Source organism: Corythoichthys intestinalis, chromosome 1 (assembly GCF_030265065.1).
Source record: "Corythoichthys intestinalis isolate RoL2023-P3 chromosome 1, ASM3026506v1, whole genome shotgun sequence".
Classification (NCBI taxonomy): Eukaryota; Metazoa; Chordata; class Actinopteri; order Syngnathiformes; family Syngnathidae; genus Corythoichthys; species Corythoichthys intestinalis.
The window spans coordinates 76,989,331-77,005,663 of record NC_080395.1 but is presented as its reverse complement, the minus strand read 5'-3'; the positions used below and the strand labels follow the sequence as shown (position 1 = coordinate 77,005,663).

At 41.8% G+C, this 16,333-nt stretch overlaps 1 protein-coding gene across 7 annotated transcripts in view; it reads right to left on the bottom strand.

Moving 5' to 3' along the window:
- LOC130918623 (adenylate kinase 7-like) overlaps window positions 1–16,333 on the bottom strand; it is a 219,082-nt gene that overhangs the window by 33,799 nt on the left and 168,950 nt on the right. For all 7 annotated transcript variants that reach the window (XM_057840478.1, XM_057840497.1, XM_057840487.1 and 4 more), the window contains 2 exons: window positions 11,748–11,876; window positions 2,025–2,136 (listed from right to left, as the gene is read on the bottom strand). In XM_057840478.1, the coding sequence (XP_057696461.1) occupies window positions 2,025–2,136; window positions 11,748–11,876 (241 nt within the window). The remainder of the gene's footprint in view (window positions 1–2,024; window positions 2,137–11,747; window positions 11,877–16,333) is intronic.

The following is a 16,333-nucleotide window of genomic DNA, read 5'->3' as shown; positions in this document are numbered from 1 at the left end:
ACATATGGCTCAAATTAGCTGGGGTGAGGCCACATCTTGGATCGGCACCTGTATACAATTTTGAAATTTTACTTGGTGGCCAGTGTAACCTATGAAGAACTGTATTAGTCCATGTCTTATACATAAAGAAGATGAATGAATTGACCTAATAGCAGCTTGCCAGGTGTTGTCAGTGAACTGCTCGCCCAGCTCTTCCTCCCATTTGTGTTTCAAATTATTTAATGATGGAGATGCCACACTTTGAATCCTATCCTAAATAAATGAAACGACACCTCTGATGGAGGGGTCCAATTCTAGACAGTCGTCAAGCCATGTTTTAGGTGGCAAGATAAGTGAACATTTTTTTCACATAACTGCAAACTTGAACATATCTAAAGAAATCTGATTGTGACAGGCCGAAATCTTGTCTTAGCTGGTTAAAAGCAACAAATTTGTCATTTCTAAAGAGATATTTTATGCATGATAGACCTCCCATTTGTTCATACATTCCCAACTATGTCACTGCTAGATGTCCTTCTCACCTCAACCAGCCTGTAAAGAGCTTTGGCTCCCTCTAAAGGTGTCCGTCCTGCCATACATGTCATCAAATGCCTCTCGTTTGGCCTTTCCCACCTGCACTTTGGCTCTCCAACTCATCTCAATCTATTCTCATCTACTGTCATCGATTCTCTCGGTGTTGCGCTTCTTTTCTGCTAGCCTTTTTCCTTGCTGCTTTCATTTACTTTAGGCTTCTTGTACAAGACACTAAATCCTGATTTATTTATAAACAAAATAAAGTCTCTTTGAGTCTAGAAAATCCAATCCATTCCAATGCATTCTAATGAACACAAACTTCTTCTAAAATAAGCCCTCTATTTCTCTTGCCATCAACAGCAAATTCATTTGCATCATGCTTCTGAACTTCTAGACTTACTCCCAATTACTTGATCACCAGCACTCACAGTAAATCTATCTTCTTCATGATCATATTGTCCTGCTGAAAGGTCCAGGAACGCGGTTATGTTCATTCTGCAGTTGAATGGCCACAGGTTCATACAAAAAATTTCGACATACATTCATTGATCCTTCAAAGACATGAAGTTTGCTACTGCCGTGAGGTGAGAAAAAAACCCGTGACGTGATGCTTCCCCCTTCAAACCTCACTGTTGGGAAAGTGTTTTCTGGGTGATGTGCAAAATAATAGCAGAAAAGTTCAACTTCGATCTCGTCTGGCCAGACGAAATTCTCCTAGTACTCTACAGGCTTATTAAGATGGTTTTTAGCTTTGAATGAGCCTCAACATGCTTTTTCTTGAGTCATGCAGGCTGAGCGCCCATTGAGGACAAGGCAGGAGTGCATCACATTTTTTTTTTTCTCTGTAACTATTGTACCTGCTGCCACCTAGTCTTTCTTTCAGATTGGTCCTTGGCTTGTTGAGTACTCTTCTTACCATTTTTTGTACTTCCCAGTCAGAAAGGAGCTCCTGAGTGTGGCCTGTTCATGGTAAGCAGGTGCTACTTCCACTTCTTTGATATGAGCTCCAATGGTGGTGACCGAAATATTCAGGTGCTTTGATATAAATTTGTAGCCAGTTCCATTCTGATGCTGAGCAACAAATGGTCAAATTGGAGGCATTGTGTTCAACCTAACGCGTGTTGTCGGTCGCGACGCCACCTGTCACTGTTCCACACATGATTACATTTTCTTTGTAAAATTCATAATACCATCGCAAGATGAAAAAAAAAATACAGCCTGTCTGAATGCAGCTTTACAGTTATCTACATTAGGGCTGGTTTTGAAGTTTATATGTTTGCTTTTGGTTTGAAAATGTATTTGCTTTGTATTGCATACAGGTTAAAAATTATTTGCAAATCTGGGATTTTTGTTTGTTTGTTTTTGTGTGTTGCATTGTGTAATATTCCCCATAAATTATATGGCCTTCCCAAAACCAACCCAAATTCCAATTCAAATGAAGCTCGGAAGTTTGTCTAACATAGTCCGGTAAAATTCATAAATTGAAGCACCCAACACCAAGAAATGTGTACCTCCATTCTGCTCTATATGGTCCTTGAAAAAATTCAGCAGGTCCTGAGCTTCTATAGCTGATGTTGAGTCCTCATTCTCTGCATCTGAAAGAGTGTTCCTCACAAAGTATTCCTGGATAAGGAGACAAACCATTTGCATCATTAAACACAATAATAAAAAATGTAATTAAGTGATCCCTCGCAAGTTCGCGTTTCACATTTCGCAGATTCAGTGCAATGCATGTTTTAAAAAAGTATTCTTAATGGGTGAATCTTGCCTAATTTTTCAGCCATATGATCAACACTTAGATATAAATTGAACTTTGTGTGTTGGTGGGTGTCTGTGTGTGTTGGTTCCCTATGGACTCCGAAGGGGCTCGACCGATTTTCTTGAAAATTTACACATAGGTACTTTTGTTATTAGATTGGTTTGAGCATCATGCCATTCCAATGTGCTGCAAGCTTTTGTTGTTACACTGGGGAGATTGGTGTGCGCCTTGTTGGGTTTCCAAAAAAATCATGTTAGCCGCGAAGAATGGGCAAAACAAGTAAGATAATCAAGGGACCATTGGACGGACGTGGAAGTGAATATGGTAAGAGTTTCGCAGACCTTGCATTTTTAAATTTCCTATTCCATTTAGCACAAGACTGTTATTTGTCATGAAAATAAATTTATATTGCAGTCAGGAAATAGGATGACGGCCACATCAATACTTATGTACACTGTTCCACGGCCGGGACAAAAACCACACTGCTCCTCCTGAATCCGAGATTCGACTTCCGGACAGACCCTCCTTTCCAGTACCCCAGAATTGACTTTACCGGGGAGGCTGAGGAGAGTGAGCCCTCTATAATTGAAAAACACCCTCCGGTCCCCCTTCTTAAAAAGGGGGAACCACCACCCCGGTCGGCCAATCCAGAGGCACTGTCTTCGATGTCCACGCGATGTTGTAGAGGCGTGTCAGCCACGACAACCCCAGAACATCCAGAGCCTTCAGGAACTCCAGGCGGATCTCATCGACCCCCGGCGCCTTACCACCGAGGAGCTTTCCAACCACCTCAGTGACTTCAAACCCAGAGATAGGAGAGCCCACCTCGGAGTCCCCAGACTATGCTCCCTCAAAGGAAGGCGTGTCGGTGGAATTGAAGGGGTCTTCGAAGTATTCTCCCCACCGACTCACGACGTCCCGAGTCGAGGTCAGCAGCGCCCCATCTTCACTATACACAGTGTTAATGGTGCACTGCTTTCCTCTCCTCAGACGCCGGATGGTGGACCAGAATTTCCTCGAAGCCGTCGTGAAGTCGCTTTCCATGGCCTCGCCAAACTCCTCCCATGTAAGAATTTTTGCCTCAGTGACCGCCGAAGCTGCAGTCCGCTTGGCCAGCTGGTACATGTCAGCTGCCTCCAGGCCAAAAAGGCCCTGTAGGCCTCCTTCTTCAGCTTGACAGCATCCCTTACTGCTGCCAGCGGGTTCGGGGATTGCCGCCATGACAGGCACCAACTACAGTAACTTATGGCCACAGCTCCGATCGGCCGCCTCAACAATGGAGGTGCGGAACATGGTCCACTCGGACTCAATGTCCCCCAACTCCGGGACAAGGGAGAAGTTCTGACGGAGGTGGGTGTTGAAGCGCTTTCTGACTGAGGATTCAGCCAGACGTTCCCAGCAGACCAGGTCTGGCCAGCATCTTCCCCCGTCTTTGGAGCCAACACACCACCAGGTGGTGATCAGTTGACAGCTCCGCTCCTCTCTTCACCCGAGTGTCCAAAATATGCGGCCGCAAATCCGATAACACAATGACAAAGTCGATCATCGAACTGTGGCCTAGGGTGTCCTGGTGCCAAGTGCACATATGGACACCCCTATGCTTGAACATGATGTTCGTTATGAACAAACCGTGACGAGCACAGAACTCCAATACCAGAACACCACTTGGGTTCTGATCGGGGGGGCTGTTCCTCCCAACCACGCCTCTCCAGGTCTCACTGTCATTGCCCAGGTGAGCGTTGAAGTCCCCCAGGAGAACGAGGGAGTCCCCAGAGGGAGCGCTCTCCAGCACACCCTCCAAGGACTCCAAAAAGGGTGGGTACTCTGAGCTGCTGTTCGGTGCATAAGCACAAACAACAGTCAGAACCCGTCCCCCCACCCGAAGGCGGAGAGAGGCTACCCTCTCGTCTACCGAGGTAAATCCCGATGTACAGGCGCCTCTCACCGTGGGCAACTCCAGAGTGGAAGAGAGTCCAACCCCTCTCGAGAGGATTGGTACCAGAACCCAAGCTGTGTGTGGAGGAGAGTCCAACTATATCTAGTCGGAACTTCTCTGCCTCACACACCAGCTCGGGCTACTTCCCAGCCAGAGAGGTGATATTCCATGTTCCCAGAGTTAGCTTCTGCAGCTGGGGGTCGGACCGCCAAGGCCCCAGCCTCTGGCTGCCGCCCAACTCTCTACGCACCCGACCCCTTTGGCCCCTCAGGTGGTGAGCCCATGGGAAGGGGAACCCACGTTGCCTTTTTTGGCTGTGCCCGGCCTGGCCCCATTGGGACAGGCCTGGCCACCAGACGCTTGCCTTCAAGCCCCACCTCCAGGCCTGGCTCCAGAGGGGGGCCCCGGTAACCCGTGTCCGGGCAAGGGAAACCTGAGTCCATTTATTTTTCTCATCATAAGATTATAGACGGTAGATTATGGATGGGTGGATAGAATGATTGGCAATAGTCAATGGCAGAGCAGCTATAAGTATGTAACGTTCAGTCAACTCTGGAGCTGTGAGTACCAGCCATACTGTATTTTTGCCTTTCTTATCCTGAAATTTAGTTTTTAACAAGAGGCAATATTTTTCCATTGAAGTGTGTCTTAACCTGAAAGTTCTGTATGTAGAGATGTTCTTAAGTAAAGGTATCACTGTTGATATATGAGCAGTGTTGTCAGTAATGCATTACTAAGTAACGCGTTACTGTAATTTGATTACTTTCATTCAGTAATGAGTAATCTAACGCATTCATTTTTTGAAGCCAGTAATCTGATTAAAGTTTGTTTCCTTAGTGTCTGTGCGTTACTGTTTTGTTTTTGCCTCATGATGTATGTAGAATAAAGAATACTGTATTCATGTACGAAGAGAATCTGAATAGAAAATGCTGCTCTTGAGTTTGGCAGAGACATCGGATGTCACGTTTTCTCATCGGGGGAAAAAAACGGTCACGTGTATTACCATGCTATGAGCGCTGTTGGCGGCCAACAAACAACATTGCCTGGCTACCTCTCAGGATACTAACAGTGGAAGACGTAGGAGAAGAACCACAAACGGCTGCATTTGCTTATTGGACATACAGCCATGACTTCACATTTCTCTCCAATAAAGATGACAAAAAATACTTTGTGTGTGTGTGTGTGTGTGTGGATGGGGGGTGCATGTGTGTGTTTGTGTGAGGGAGGGTGAGGGGGGGACAAAAGAGCGGGTCAAAAGTTTGGAGACGCCTTATCATTTGTGCGTTTTATATATTTTCACTACTATTGTAAATTCTCACTGAAAATATCAAAACTATGAATGAACATGAGGAAATATGTACTTGAAAACAGGTTTTATATTCTACATTCATCAAAGTATCCACCCTTGAAGTGTCTCCAAACTTTTGGCATATACTGCATGCATTATTATGAAATACTTGTAGGATTCTTGTTCATTTTATTTGTTCTTGTTGTTTGTTTTATTGCTTTACAACTTTCATAGGCAACATTTTAACGGCTAGGTCTTTATTTTAAAGGGGAAGTTCAAAATTTTTGACATTAGGCTTATTCTTCGAGTTAGCGGGGGTTTAATTAGACGTTGGAGTTGTTTGGAACAAATTCCGTGCAGTTTGTCAGTTATTTGTTAGTTTCAGGGTTCCGGAGTGGCTGATCTAGCGCAAGTCAATGGTGGTTGAAATTAACTCCATTGACTTATTAAACCCCTGCTAACTCGAAGATAACGCCTTATCTGAAAAATTCAATTACATGCGATGAAATACTGGGAAAAGTAACTGACAAATTACTTTTAAAGTAACTTAGTAACTTTGATAATAAAGTAATCAGTAAAGTAACTAGATTACTTTTTTGAGGAGTAATCAGTAATTAAATTACTTTTTCAAGTAATCTGTGACAACATTGTATATAAGTAATGCAAATAAAGTTGCTTAAAAGTTGGTGGGCTAAGTAGCACACAATCATCTGTATACTTAGATCAGTGTTATTCAACCTTTTTCGACTCACGGCACGTTTTTACATTAGAAAAAAATCTCGCGGCACACCACAAACCAAAAATGTTCCAAAATTATTTTCTGTACAGTATATTTAATTATAAAATAATTTCTCAGTATGTATACCTACTCAGTGTGAAACTTAAGCCTGTTTAGATGAACACAAACTCGATATCCTTATTCTTCAAGAGCTCTCAGTCTTCCTCTGTTTTTATTATTTTTTTTTTTATAGCAGTTAGGCTTGAAAAAGATCAGAATTATCAGACGGGGGACTTGAGCAATGTCTTTAACCACATTAGGGCCGAGCATCTCGCAGACAGTGGCTTTGCAAGCAGGTAGTATTAATTAATGTCTGTCACGGTGTGAGACTTTTTGGATTTAGCAATAACGTAACTGGCTTTGAGGGATTTCTCATTTACCGTCGTAGTTTTTATCAAAAAATTTGCCTGTTTCTCTGTGTTTTTCACAGAGGCGAACAAAATAGTCCATCGACTTGTTTTGAAGCGGCGGGTGTTGCGTTTGGAGATGACGTTTAAGCTTGCTTGGAACAATGGCGCTGTTGGAATGGATCGAGGCTCGTGTCGCGTTTAAGAACTTCTCGGATTTTTAGCCGTTCGTCCCCTTGCTGCTCCCAACAATGTATTGGATTAAAACACAAGGGGAGGATTGACGGTCGTCACATCTGGATAAAAAAGAAAGGACACTTTCGAGTATATCGACATATGACGGGTCTAACAAATGATGTGCAGTAGACGTGCTGGGGTGCACATTGTCGTGGACAGCAAGGTCGTTGATGGCTAAAAGTCCGAGCAGTTTTTGAATGCGACACATGCAATGCTTCGCTCATTTACACACGACCGAGAACTTTCTACCTACTCCTTTCTTCCGTCCTACTGCAACTCTGCCTGATGACGTAAAGAAATATATTGTAATAGCCCGAATGGGGAAATAGAAAGGAGAGGAGTGGTTGATGAATTTCCCACTTTATTGTGGCAACAATGGAAAATAATAAACAAAATAACAGCGGCATCTGCAACATACGACCGCTAACTTCGCTTACACACCGTTTTCCCTCCCTCTTTGCTTGCTTCCCGCTACGTCACCACTCTGCAGTCTGATGACCCCTTCAAGGGCCCATACACAGTTACGGACATTACAATATATATATTTTATATATATAAATGTGACATTAGATAATTTCTCACGGCACACCTGACGATCTCTCACTAGTGTGCCGCGGCACACCGGTTGAAAAACACTGCATTAGATGGTTCACTACCAACCCACCAACCATGCAGCCAGTTTTACAGTATTGGGGCCATGGAAAGTGCTTAGAAAATGGATTTCTTTCCACTCAAGTGGATCTACTGGACATGAACTCTGCTTTACAATATACATACATTGCTAACTAGTTCCCAAAAAAGTTTCAACTCACGGTTTGCAGTCATTTTTTTAATAATTACGTTTTTGTGTCGGGTCTTTTTTTTTTTTTTACTGTGGCGCAGAGATATTTATTCGGCGGAGTAGCATAGTCAGTGTGTTAAGCTGTTTTAGGTCACGTGCACCAATAGGAGACGAGGATTGTTGCCATGGTTTCAAAAACACACAACATTGCGTTGACCGCGTCCAGCTCCGACACAAGCGAATATGAACAAGAGATAAGGAAACTGCATTCCAAATTTAGTCAACAGTGGCCTGTACTACGAAGCCGGTTTTCTGGCTGAGCAGGATAACTTCAAGAGTAACTTCATCACGCGCAGCCTAACTTCCCGGCTTACCGGGACTGCGAAAGATGGATATGTTGAAACCCAGGAATGTTGCCATGGCAACTCATGTCACACGTCAAAGCTGCTCGTCTCAGAGTTAGATCTTGCTTAACCCCAGCTTTCCGATTATCCACGCTCTATTTAAACAGCACTCCTCCGCGGACGTGTCCTCTTGACAATGACAGGGTACCTGGACGACCCGTACGACATTGGCACTCGGATTGTGAGGGGTTCTCTTCAGATGGGCGCGGGTATTTAGAGCCCCTGACAATATTCTCCATGAAAGATACAGATTTTCAGCAGAGGGAATTCGTTACCTGTGCCAGCTGATTAAGGCCGACGTTTCTAACGTAACCCGCTGAAGTCAGGCCCTCACAATCAAGCAGAATGTGTGCCTGTTCTTTCGCCAGCGGACAATATATGTATCCCATCGGTAATGCTGAATAACTGAGTAAGAACACAGTATGCCGTGCGATTCGGAAAGTGGTTGGAGCGGGGTATGGAAAGGCTTTAAACTGATTGTTGAAAATGCTATACAGAAACCTGTGTCAGCTTCGCTGAATGTAAATGAATGTGGAGCTTTGCCCTCATACGAGAAATATATTTAACAAACATTTCCAGTGTCATTTCGTTGTGTGTGTGTGTGATTGACCACAAACTAGGTAACCAGGTTTTGTCAAATCCGGTTACTTGCTGGTAAGCAGGATTACTTCTAGGGAGGTTGAACTCCGTTCGTAGTATAGGCCACAGGCATCGAAACAATGCATCTCTTCTTTGTTCAGTGCGAAGACGTGTAGGAATTTTCGCAAAAACGGTGGGAAACTTGCAGAGCATGCATCAGACGATGGCTTTCTCTGCAGGGTCCATCCAACAATGAAGTGGAAAATAATAAACATCGAATCGACGTGGCTTTTTCACATGATTGACATTGACTACAAATAAGCCACATACACGCTTTTTGTTGTGAATAATAATGGGGCTTAGGGGCTTGGAGCTTTCTAGTCAGATCACATATGAAGTTAAGACTTACAATGTGAATTCTGGGGTGTAACTGATGGTCATTTAAAGAAGTCACCATTATTATGTGAGATTGTTTTACCTTGAGCAAAAAGTTTAATTTGAGACTTGTATAGCATTGCCATTAAATAACTGGGGGTGGGGTCTTTTATAACTATTATGGTCATTTTAAGAAGTCAACATTATTATGTTAGATGGTTTTACATTGAGCAAAAAGTTTAGTTTGAGACTTGCATAGCATTGCCATTAAATAACTAGGAGGGGGTTGGTACAACATATATAAAAATGAGGTATTGACAAACAACATAGTCTTTAGTTTGTTTACAACACCTTGTTTAAACACATCAACAAAACATTTGAAACAAGTAATGGTGCCTCAGTAAAAATAAACATAGGTGAATTTCGAGTGAGAAATGTAGCTAATTTCTTGAAGAAAACGCTTCAACATAAGTGATTTTCACCCAGCATAATGAAGTATGTATTAATTTTAGCTAAAAGCTTATGTGTCTTTTATTAAAAATATCACAACCTACTATGCAATGAAAGACTAATAATTAAAATTGCACACAATGATCATAAATGGTTGAAAATCAACCGAATTGCTACCATGCCCTCCTACGTGTATCTGAATCATGGCAAAAATTGAATAAGACAAAAAATATAGGCAATACAGAAAGAACTCAAAGCCTTTTGCAAATAAACCGAGTGTAGCATGTTTTATGAAAACCGGCGTCCTCAGGAGCATTGTCAAAATCGACATCGATGCTATGTCTATAATTTATCGCAACTTCGTTGGACGGACCCTGCAAGAAAGCCATCGTCTGACACAGGCTCTGTAAGTTTCCCACCGTTGTCATCTAAATTTCTAAACGTGTTCACCATATACAGATTAGTGATGCATATAGCATCGTTTCAATCCCTTTTGACTAAATTTGGAATGCGGTTTCCTTATCTTTTGTTCATATTCGCTCGCGTCGGAGCTGGACGTGGTTAACGGCATGTTGTGTGTTTTTGAAACCATGGCAACAATCTTCGTCTCCTATTGGTGCACGTGACCTACTTCACACACTGACTTTGATACTCCGCCGTATCAATATCACTGCGCCACAGTAAAAAAAAAAGACCAACACAAAAATTATAATTATTGGAAACCGTGAGTGCAAACTTTTTTGGGGTACTAATTAGCAACGTAGCCTATATATCTTATAAAGCAGAGTTAATGTAGATCCATTTAAGTGAAACGAACCAACACGATCTCGCTCAGCCAATACAGCCTAACAGTTCTGACAGTTCGTTCAATTAAAAATTGAATAAAATTGAAGATGGGATGCTCCCCTGTCTGACCCCATTGCTAACTTGGAAGGGGGCAGATCGTTCCGCTTCACCTGCATAGTTTGATGATTATACCAAGATAAAAGAATTAGAACAAATTTATGTGGATTTATCTCATGAGCTTATTGGGTGTGCACCACAGCAGCCTCGCCTATGGTGTGGGACAAACCATGGAACAAATGAAAGCGAATTTATCTCGTGAATTGATTAGCTACGCATACTGCAGCCTTGCCTGGCCTTTTACCTTATATTGTAATTTTCACCATTTGTACCCACTTTGAGCGCAACCAAAACCAGCTACAAACCTAAAACATGTCTAGGAGAATTTTATAACTTATTTTTTTTCCCTGCAAATGAAGCATCATCCCCGCTGCTCGCTTGTTTTGCCCACGATGGACCTACATGAGATTCAGATGTGCCAAGTTCCTCTCACGTATCACGCAAAAGATGTAAAAGGTATTGTAATTACTGTAAAAATATTTAAATACTCTACTGTAAATTATAAAATATGTGTAAATTAGAGCAGTCAAACGATTAAAATTTTTAATCGAGTGAATCACAGCTTAAAAATTAATTAATCGTAATTAATCGCAATTTAAACCATCTATAAAATATGCCATATTTTTCTGTAAATTATTGTCGGAATGGAAAGATAAGACACAACACGGATATACACATTCAACATACTGCACATAAGTACTGTATTTGTTTATCATAACAATAAATCAACAAGATGGCATTAACATTATTAACATTTTGTTAAAGTGATCCATGGATAGAAAGACTTGTAGTTCTTAAAAGATAAATGTTAGTACAAGTTATAGAAATTTTATATTAAAACCCCTCTTAATGTTTTCGTTTTAATAAAATTTGTAAAATTTTCAATCAAAAAATTAACTAGTAGCTCGCCATTGTTGATGTCAATAATTACACAATGCTCATGGTGCTGAAACCCATAAAATCAGTCGCTCCGAAGCACCAACAGAGGGTGAAAAATCACCAAAAAACACAAGTAACAAGTGGACATGACACTGTGCTGTCATTTTAATCTGTTTGAGCGGGGCATATGCGCTAAATGCATCAAATATTTTAACGTGATTAATTTAAAAAAAAATTAATTAACGCCCTTTAACGTGAGTTTGACTGCCCTAGTGTAAATACATGTTAATAAGTACTGTTTATGTCAATCAATTTTATTTTTTATTTTTTTTGGAGGGGGGGGGGGGGGCAGGCAATTTCTACTTTGTGGTGATGCACTTTTTGCAGGGGGTTCTCGTACTGATTAACTGTGAAAAACGAGATATTTTTTTCTTGCCTAAATAAATATTTTGTAACATCTTAAATCAATTGGGAAACATAATGAAAGTATTTTGCACATGCTTCTCAGCGACTCTTACCAGGTTTGAGATGGTCTCAGAGATTGTCTCATTCAGCCTGATATGATGGAGCTTGTAGTGGTCACATATTTGCATACACACTCTGCTTTTCCCGACTGCAGGAGGACCCAGAACACACATACGAATGGGCTAGAAAGAACACAGAATACATGGATTCAGACTTATTGTGAAAATAACAAATACATGCAAAACGGAGGTGAGTAAATGGACAGTGCATATATAGCGCATTTATCTACATCGTTACCATGCCCAATGCGCTTTACATTAGCACACATTCATCCTTTTACACACACATTCATACACCAATGGTGCTGCTGCCATGCAAGGCGCTGCCAACCCATTGAGGGCAAATTATGGTTGAGTGCCTTGCCCAAGGACCCTTCGGCTGTGGGCAATCGTAGCCGTAATCAAACCGCTGACCCTTCTGTTCCAGGACAACTCCAGCTACCAACTGCAACACGGCCGCCAAGTAAGCTGCAGTGGTTACTTGAAGTTCTACAGTGCTGGCAAAAAGTATTGGCACCCCTGCAGTTCTGTCAGATAATGCTCAATTTCTCTCAGAAAATGATTGCAATTACAAATGCTTTGATAGTAATATCGTCATTTATTTTGCTTGAAATGAAAAAACACAAAAGAGAATGAAAATTAAATCATTATAATTTTACACAAAACTCCAAAAATGGGCCGGACAAAAGTATTGGCACCCTGAGCCGAGTACTTGGTAGCACAACCTTTAGACAAAATAACTGCGAACAACCGCTTCCAGTATCCATCAATAAGATTCTTACAATGCTCTGCTGGAATTATTGACCATTATTCTTTGGTCAACTGCTCCAGGTCTCTGAGATTTGAAGGGTGCCTTCTCTAAACTGCCATTTTCAGATTTCTAATTTGGAAATAAATTATTTAAAAATCAAACAATGTGATTTTTTTTTCTCCACATTCTGTCTCTCATGGTTGAGGTTTACCCATGTTGACAATTACAGGCCTCTCTAATCTTTTCAAGTAGGAGAACTTGCACAATTGGTGGTTGACTAAATACTTATTTGCCCCATTGTATATACTATTTAATTACCATTCAGTATTATGGTGATCATACGAAATATTCATTTTCCATACAGTGACAGTTCTCTCCCCCCCGCACTGCCGTGACTGCCGTCACGCGACCGCAGCTCAGCTTTTGCGTGTCTTATAGCTACCTGCGAAAGTGTTTTAAACTACTGTAAATTTGATAGTATGTCGTCATATGTAGTCCCGAGTCTGTTGAGAAAAGCAGTACACTAAACCATGCTCGCTAGGTTTGTGTGGTGTTTTTGTCTGTTTGAGCAGCATATGAAAGGCTCCACATTAACAAATATGTGACAAAGTCATTTCCTTTCATTTTTTGACTCGTTCACCGCTTGACGAGAAAGTCAAGTTAGCAGCAAGCTCGGTCAGGAGCCGGAGGACCATGTAAGTGAATGGGAAGTGACATAACTTAGTCTTGCCCCCTGCCTGCATGCTGGCTGCTTATTGGCCACACGTGGAAGTGAGTGACAGACGCTCTGATTCTGTTTCCGCTTCCTCCCCTGCCCGCGATGAGGCTGGCGTCTAATTGGTCGCACACAGTGTCAAGACTCTGCTGCTTGCTCAACACCCTCCCACGCAACAAGCAAGCCCCAGCTTCCTAGAACTAATCAGTGCAAAAGGTGATTAGTTCAGTCTCATTCACCCAAACAATTCATTCAAAAAGAACGAATCGTTCACAACACTACTGGGTTCTACATTATGCTGCAATATGTGTTGGTAGTCTTCAGACTTCATAATGCCATGCACACAGTCAAGCAGTCCCGTGCCAGAGGCAGCAAAGCAACCCTAAAACATCAGGGAACCTCCACCACTTTTGACTGTGGGAACCGTGATCTTTTCTTTGAAGGCCTCATTTTTTTCCTGTAAATTCTATGTTGATGCCTTTTCCCAAAGGCCAGAGATCATTCTTCAAAAATGTTTTTGGCATTCTCAGGTAAGTTTTGGCAAACTCCAGCCTGGCTTTTTTATGTCTCTGGGTCAGAAGTTGGGTCTTCTTGGGTATACTACCATTGAGTCCCTTTTCATTCCGACGCCGACGGCTAGTAAGGGTTGACACTGCTGTACCCTCTGCTGGACAGCTTGAACTTGTTTGGATGTTAGTCGAGGTTCTTTATCCACCATCGGCACTATCTTTTGCTGAAACCTCTCTCAATTTTTCTTTTCCATCCACATCTAGGTAGGTTTGCTACAGTGCCATGAGCTTTACACTTATTGATGACACTGAGCAAGGCAGACACAGGAAAATTCAGGTCATTGGAGATGGACTTGTAGCCTTGAGATTGTCAATGCTTCCACACAAGTTTGCTTCTCATGTCCTCAGACTTTGGTCTTCTTTCTTTTCTCCATGCTCAATGTGGTGCTCACAAGGACACAGGCCAGAGGTTGAGTCAACTTTAATCCATTTTAATTGGTTGCAAGTGTGATGTAGTTATTGCCACCACCTGTTCCGTGCCACAGGTAAGTAACAGGTGGTGTTAATTACACAAATTAGCGAAGCATCAACTGATTTTTTTTTCAAAGGGTGCCAATACTTTTGTCCGGCCCATTTCTGGAGTTTTGTGTAAAATTATAATGATTTAGTTTTTTTTCCATCTGTGTTTTTTTTATTGCAAGCAAAATAAATGAATATATTACTACCAAAGCATTTGTAATTGCAATTATTTTCTGGGAGGAATTGAGCTTTACCTGACAGAATTGCAGGGGTGCCAATACTTTTGGCCAGCACTGTAACTGTGCATCAATGTTTTGATGATTCAAAATGGTACTAGTCCATATTGTCATCACAAGCGGGAAGTGATGCAGCTCAGTAGCCCTTGGGTTACATATTACATACTACACTATTTTAAATTCATATCATGTGCAGTTTCTTTTTTATTTAAAAAAATAAAATAAAATAATTTATTTTAATAAAAATAACCCAGGGTTATAAAAGCACCCAGGGAATCAAATAATTGATCTCATATGTTTTATTTGCATCATCTTTATTTTTATTTTTTGCATTACATTAGTGGTTTCATAGTTTTATAATCAATGATGTGTGTAAATCTTCAGATGAAATGAAAGACATGCAGCCACAGCTTTTGAAGTTGCAATTAGCACAAGCTAGAAAAATAGTCACAGAAATAGAAAAATGAAGACAAATAAAAAAAGGCAGAGACAGAGAATCAAATATGGATGGCACAGGCATCCCACCAACAGGGGCAGGGGAGGCATTGTCAACAACCATGAGACCAAGCGTGCTTCACTTGTAGTCAATATGGACATTGGTACCGACAATGTACTGAGCAGAGGAGGACGTAGCCCAGCACCCTGAAATAGTGTTGTATCGGTCGCGAACGATTCGTTCTTTTTGAACGAATTGTTTGGGTGAACGAGACCGAACTAATCACCATCTGCACTGATTCGTTCTATGAAGTTGGTGCTTGTTCACTGCGTGGGAGGGCGTTGAGCAAGCGGCAGCGTCTTCTGACATCGCACACGACAAATCAGACGCCAGCCTCATCGCGGGCAGGGGAGGGACCGGAAACAGAATCAGGGCGTATGTCACTCACTTCCACGTGTAGCCAATAAGCAGCCAGCGTGCAGGCAGGGGGGCAAGACTGAGTTTTGTCACTTCCCGTTCAGTGACTCAGTCCTCCGGTTCCTGACCTAGCTTGCTGCTAACTTGACTTTCCAGTAATGACTATGCGGTGAACGAATCAAAAAATTAAAGGAAAGGACTTTGTCACATATTTGTTAACGTGGAGCCTATCAAATGCAGCTCAAAAAGACAAAAACACCACACAAATCTAGCGAGCATGGTTTAGTGTACTACTTTTCTCAACAGACTCGGGACTACCTATTACGACATACTATCAAATTTACAGTAATTTAAAACACGGGTAGCTACGAGGCAAGCAAAAGCTGAGTTGCGGTCGCGTGACGGCAATGAAGGGGGCAAAGAACTGTCACTATATGGAGGCTTCATGGCAGCGATATTTACCTCATATGTGCACAGAAAAAAATAATATTTAGTATGATCACCATAATACTGATTTGCAATGAATTGGTATATACATGTCCATTTTTTCCAAGTGTTTCATTTTTTGTTTTTGTGTCAGGTGTTGGTTGGTTTGAAAAATTATGTCAATCCGTCCATCATGTGCTACTCAAGCGCCCCAAAACAACGCACATGGACACGGGAGATGTCGCAATATGTCTACATTTTTCTTAACAGACTAATGAGAGTAAAAAGGCGATATCGTAAAGAGCAAACAATTATTTCTCGTCAGCATTTGACGATCTGAGATGCGGGGACTACAGGGGAGCTGACTGGATTATTTTATTTATTAATACCAGTGCAAAAATTCCATACGATCACCATAATACTGATTTGCAATGAAACGGTACATACATGTCCATTTTTTCCTAGTGTTTTATTTTTTTTTTTCGTGTCAGATGTTGGTTGGTTTGACAAATTATGTCAATCCGTCCATCATGCACTACTCAAGCGCCCCAAAACAACGCACGCGGACACG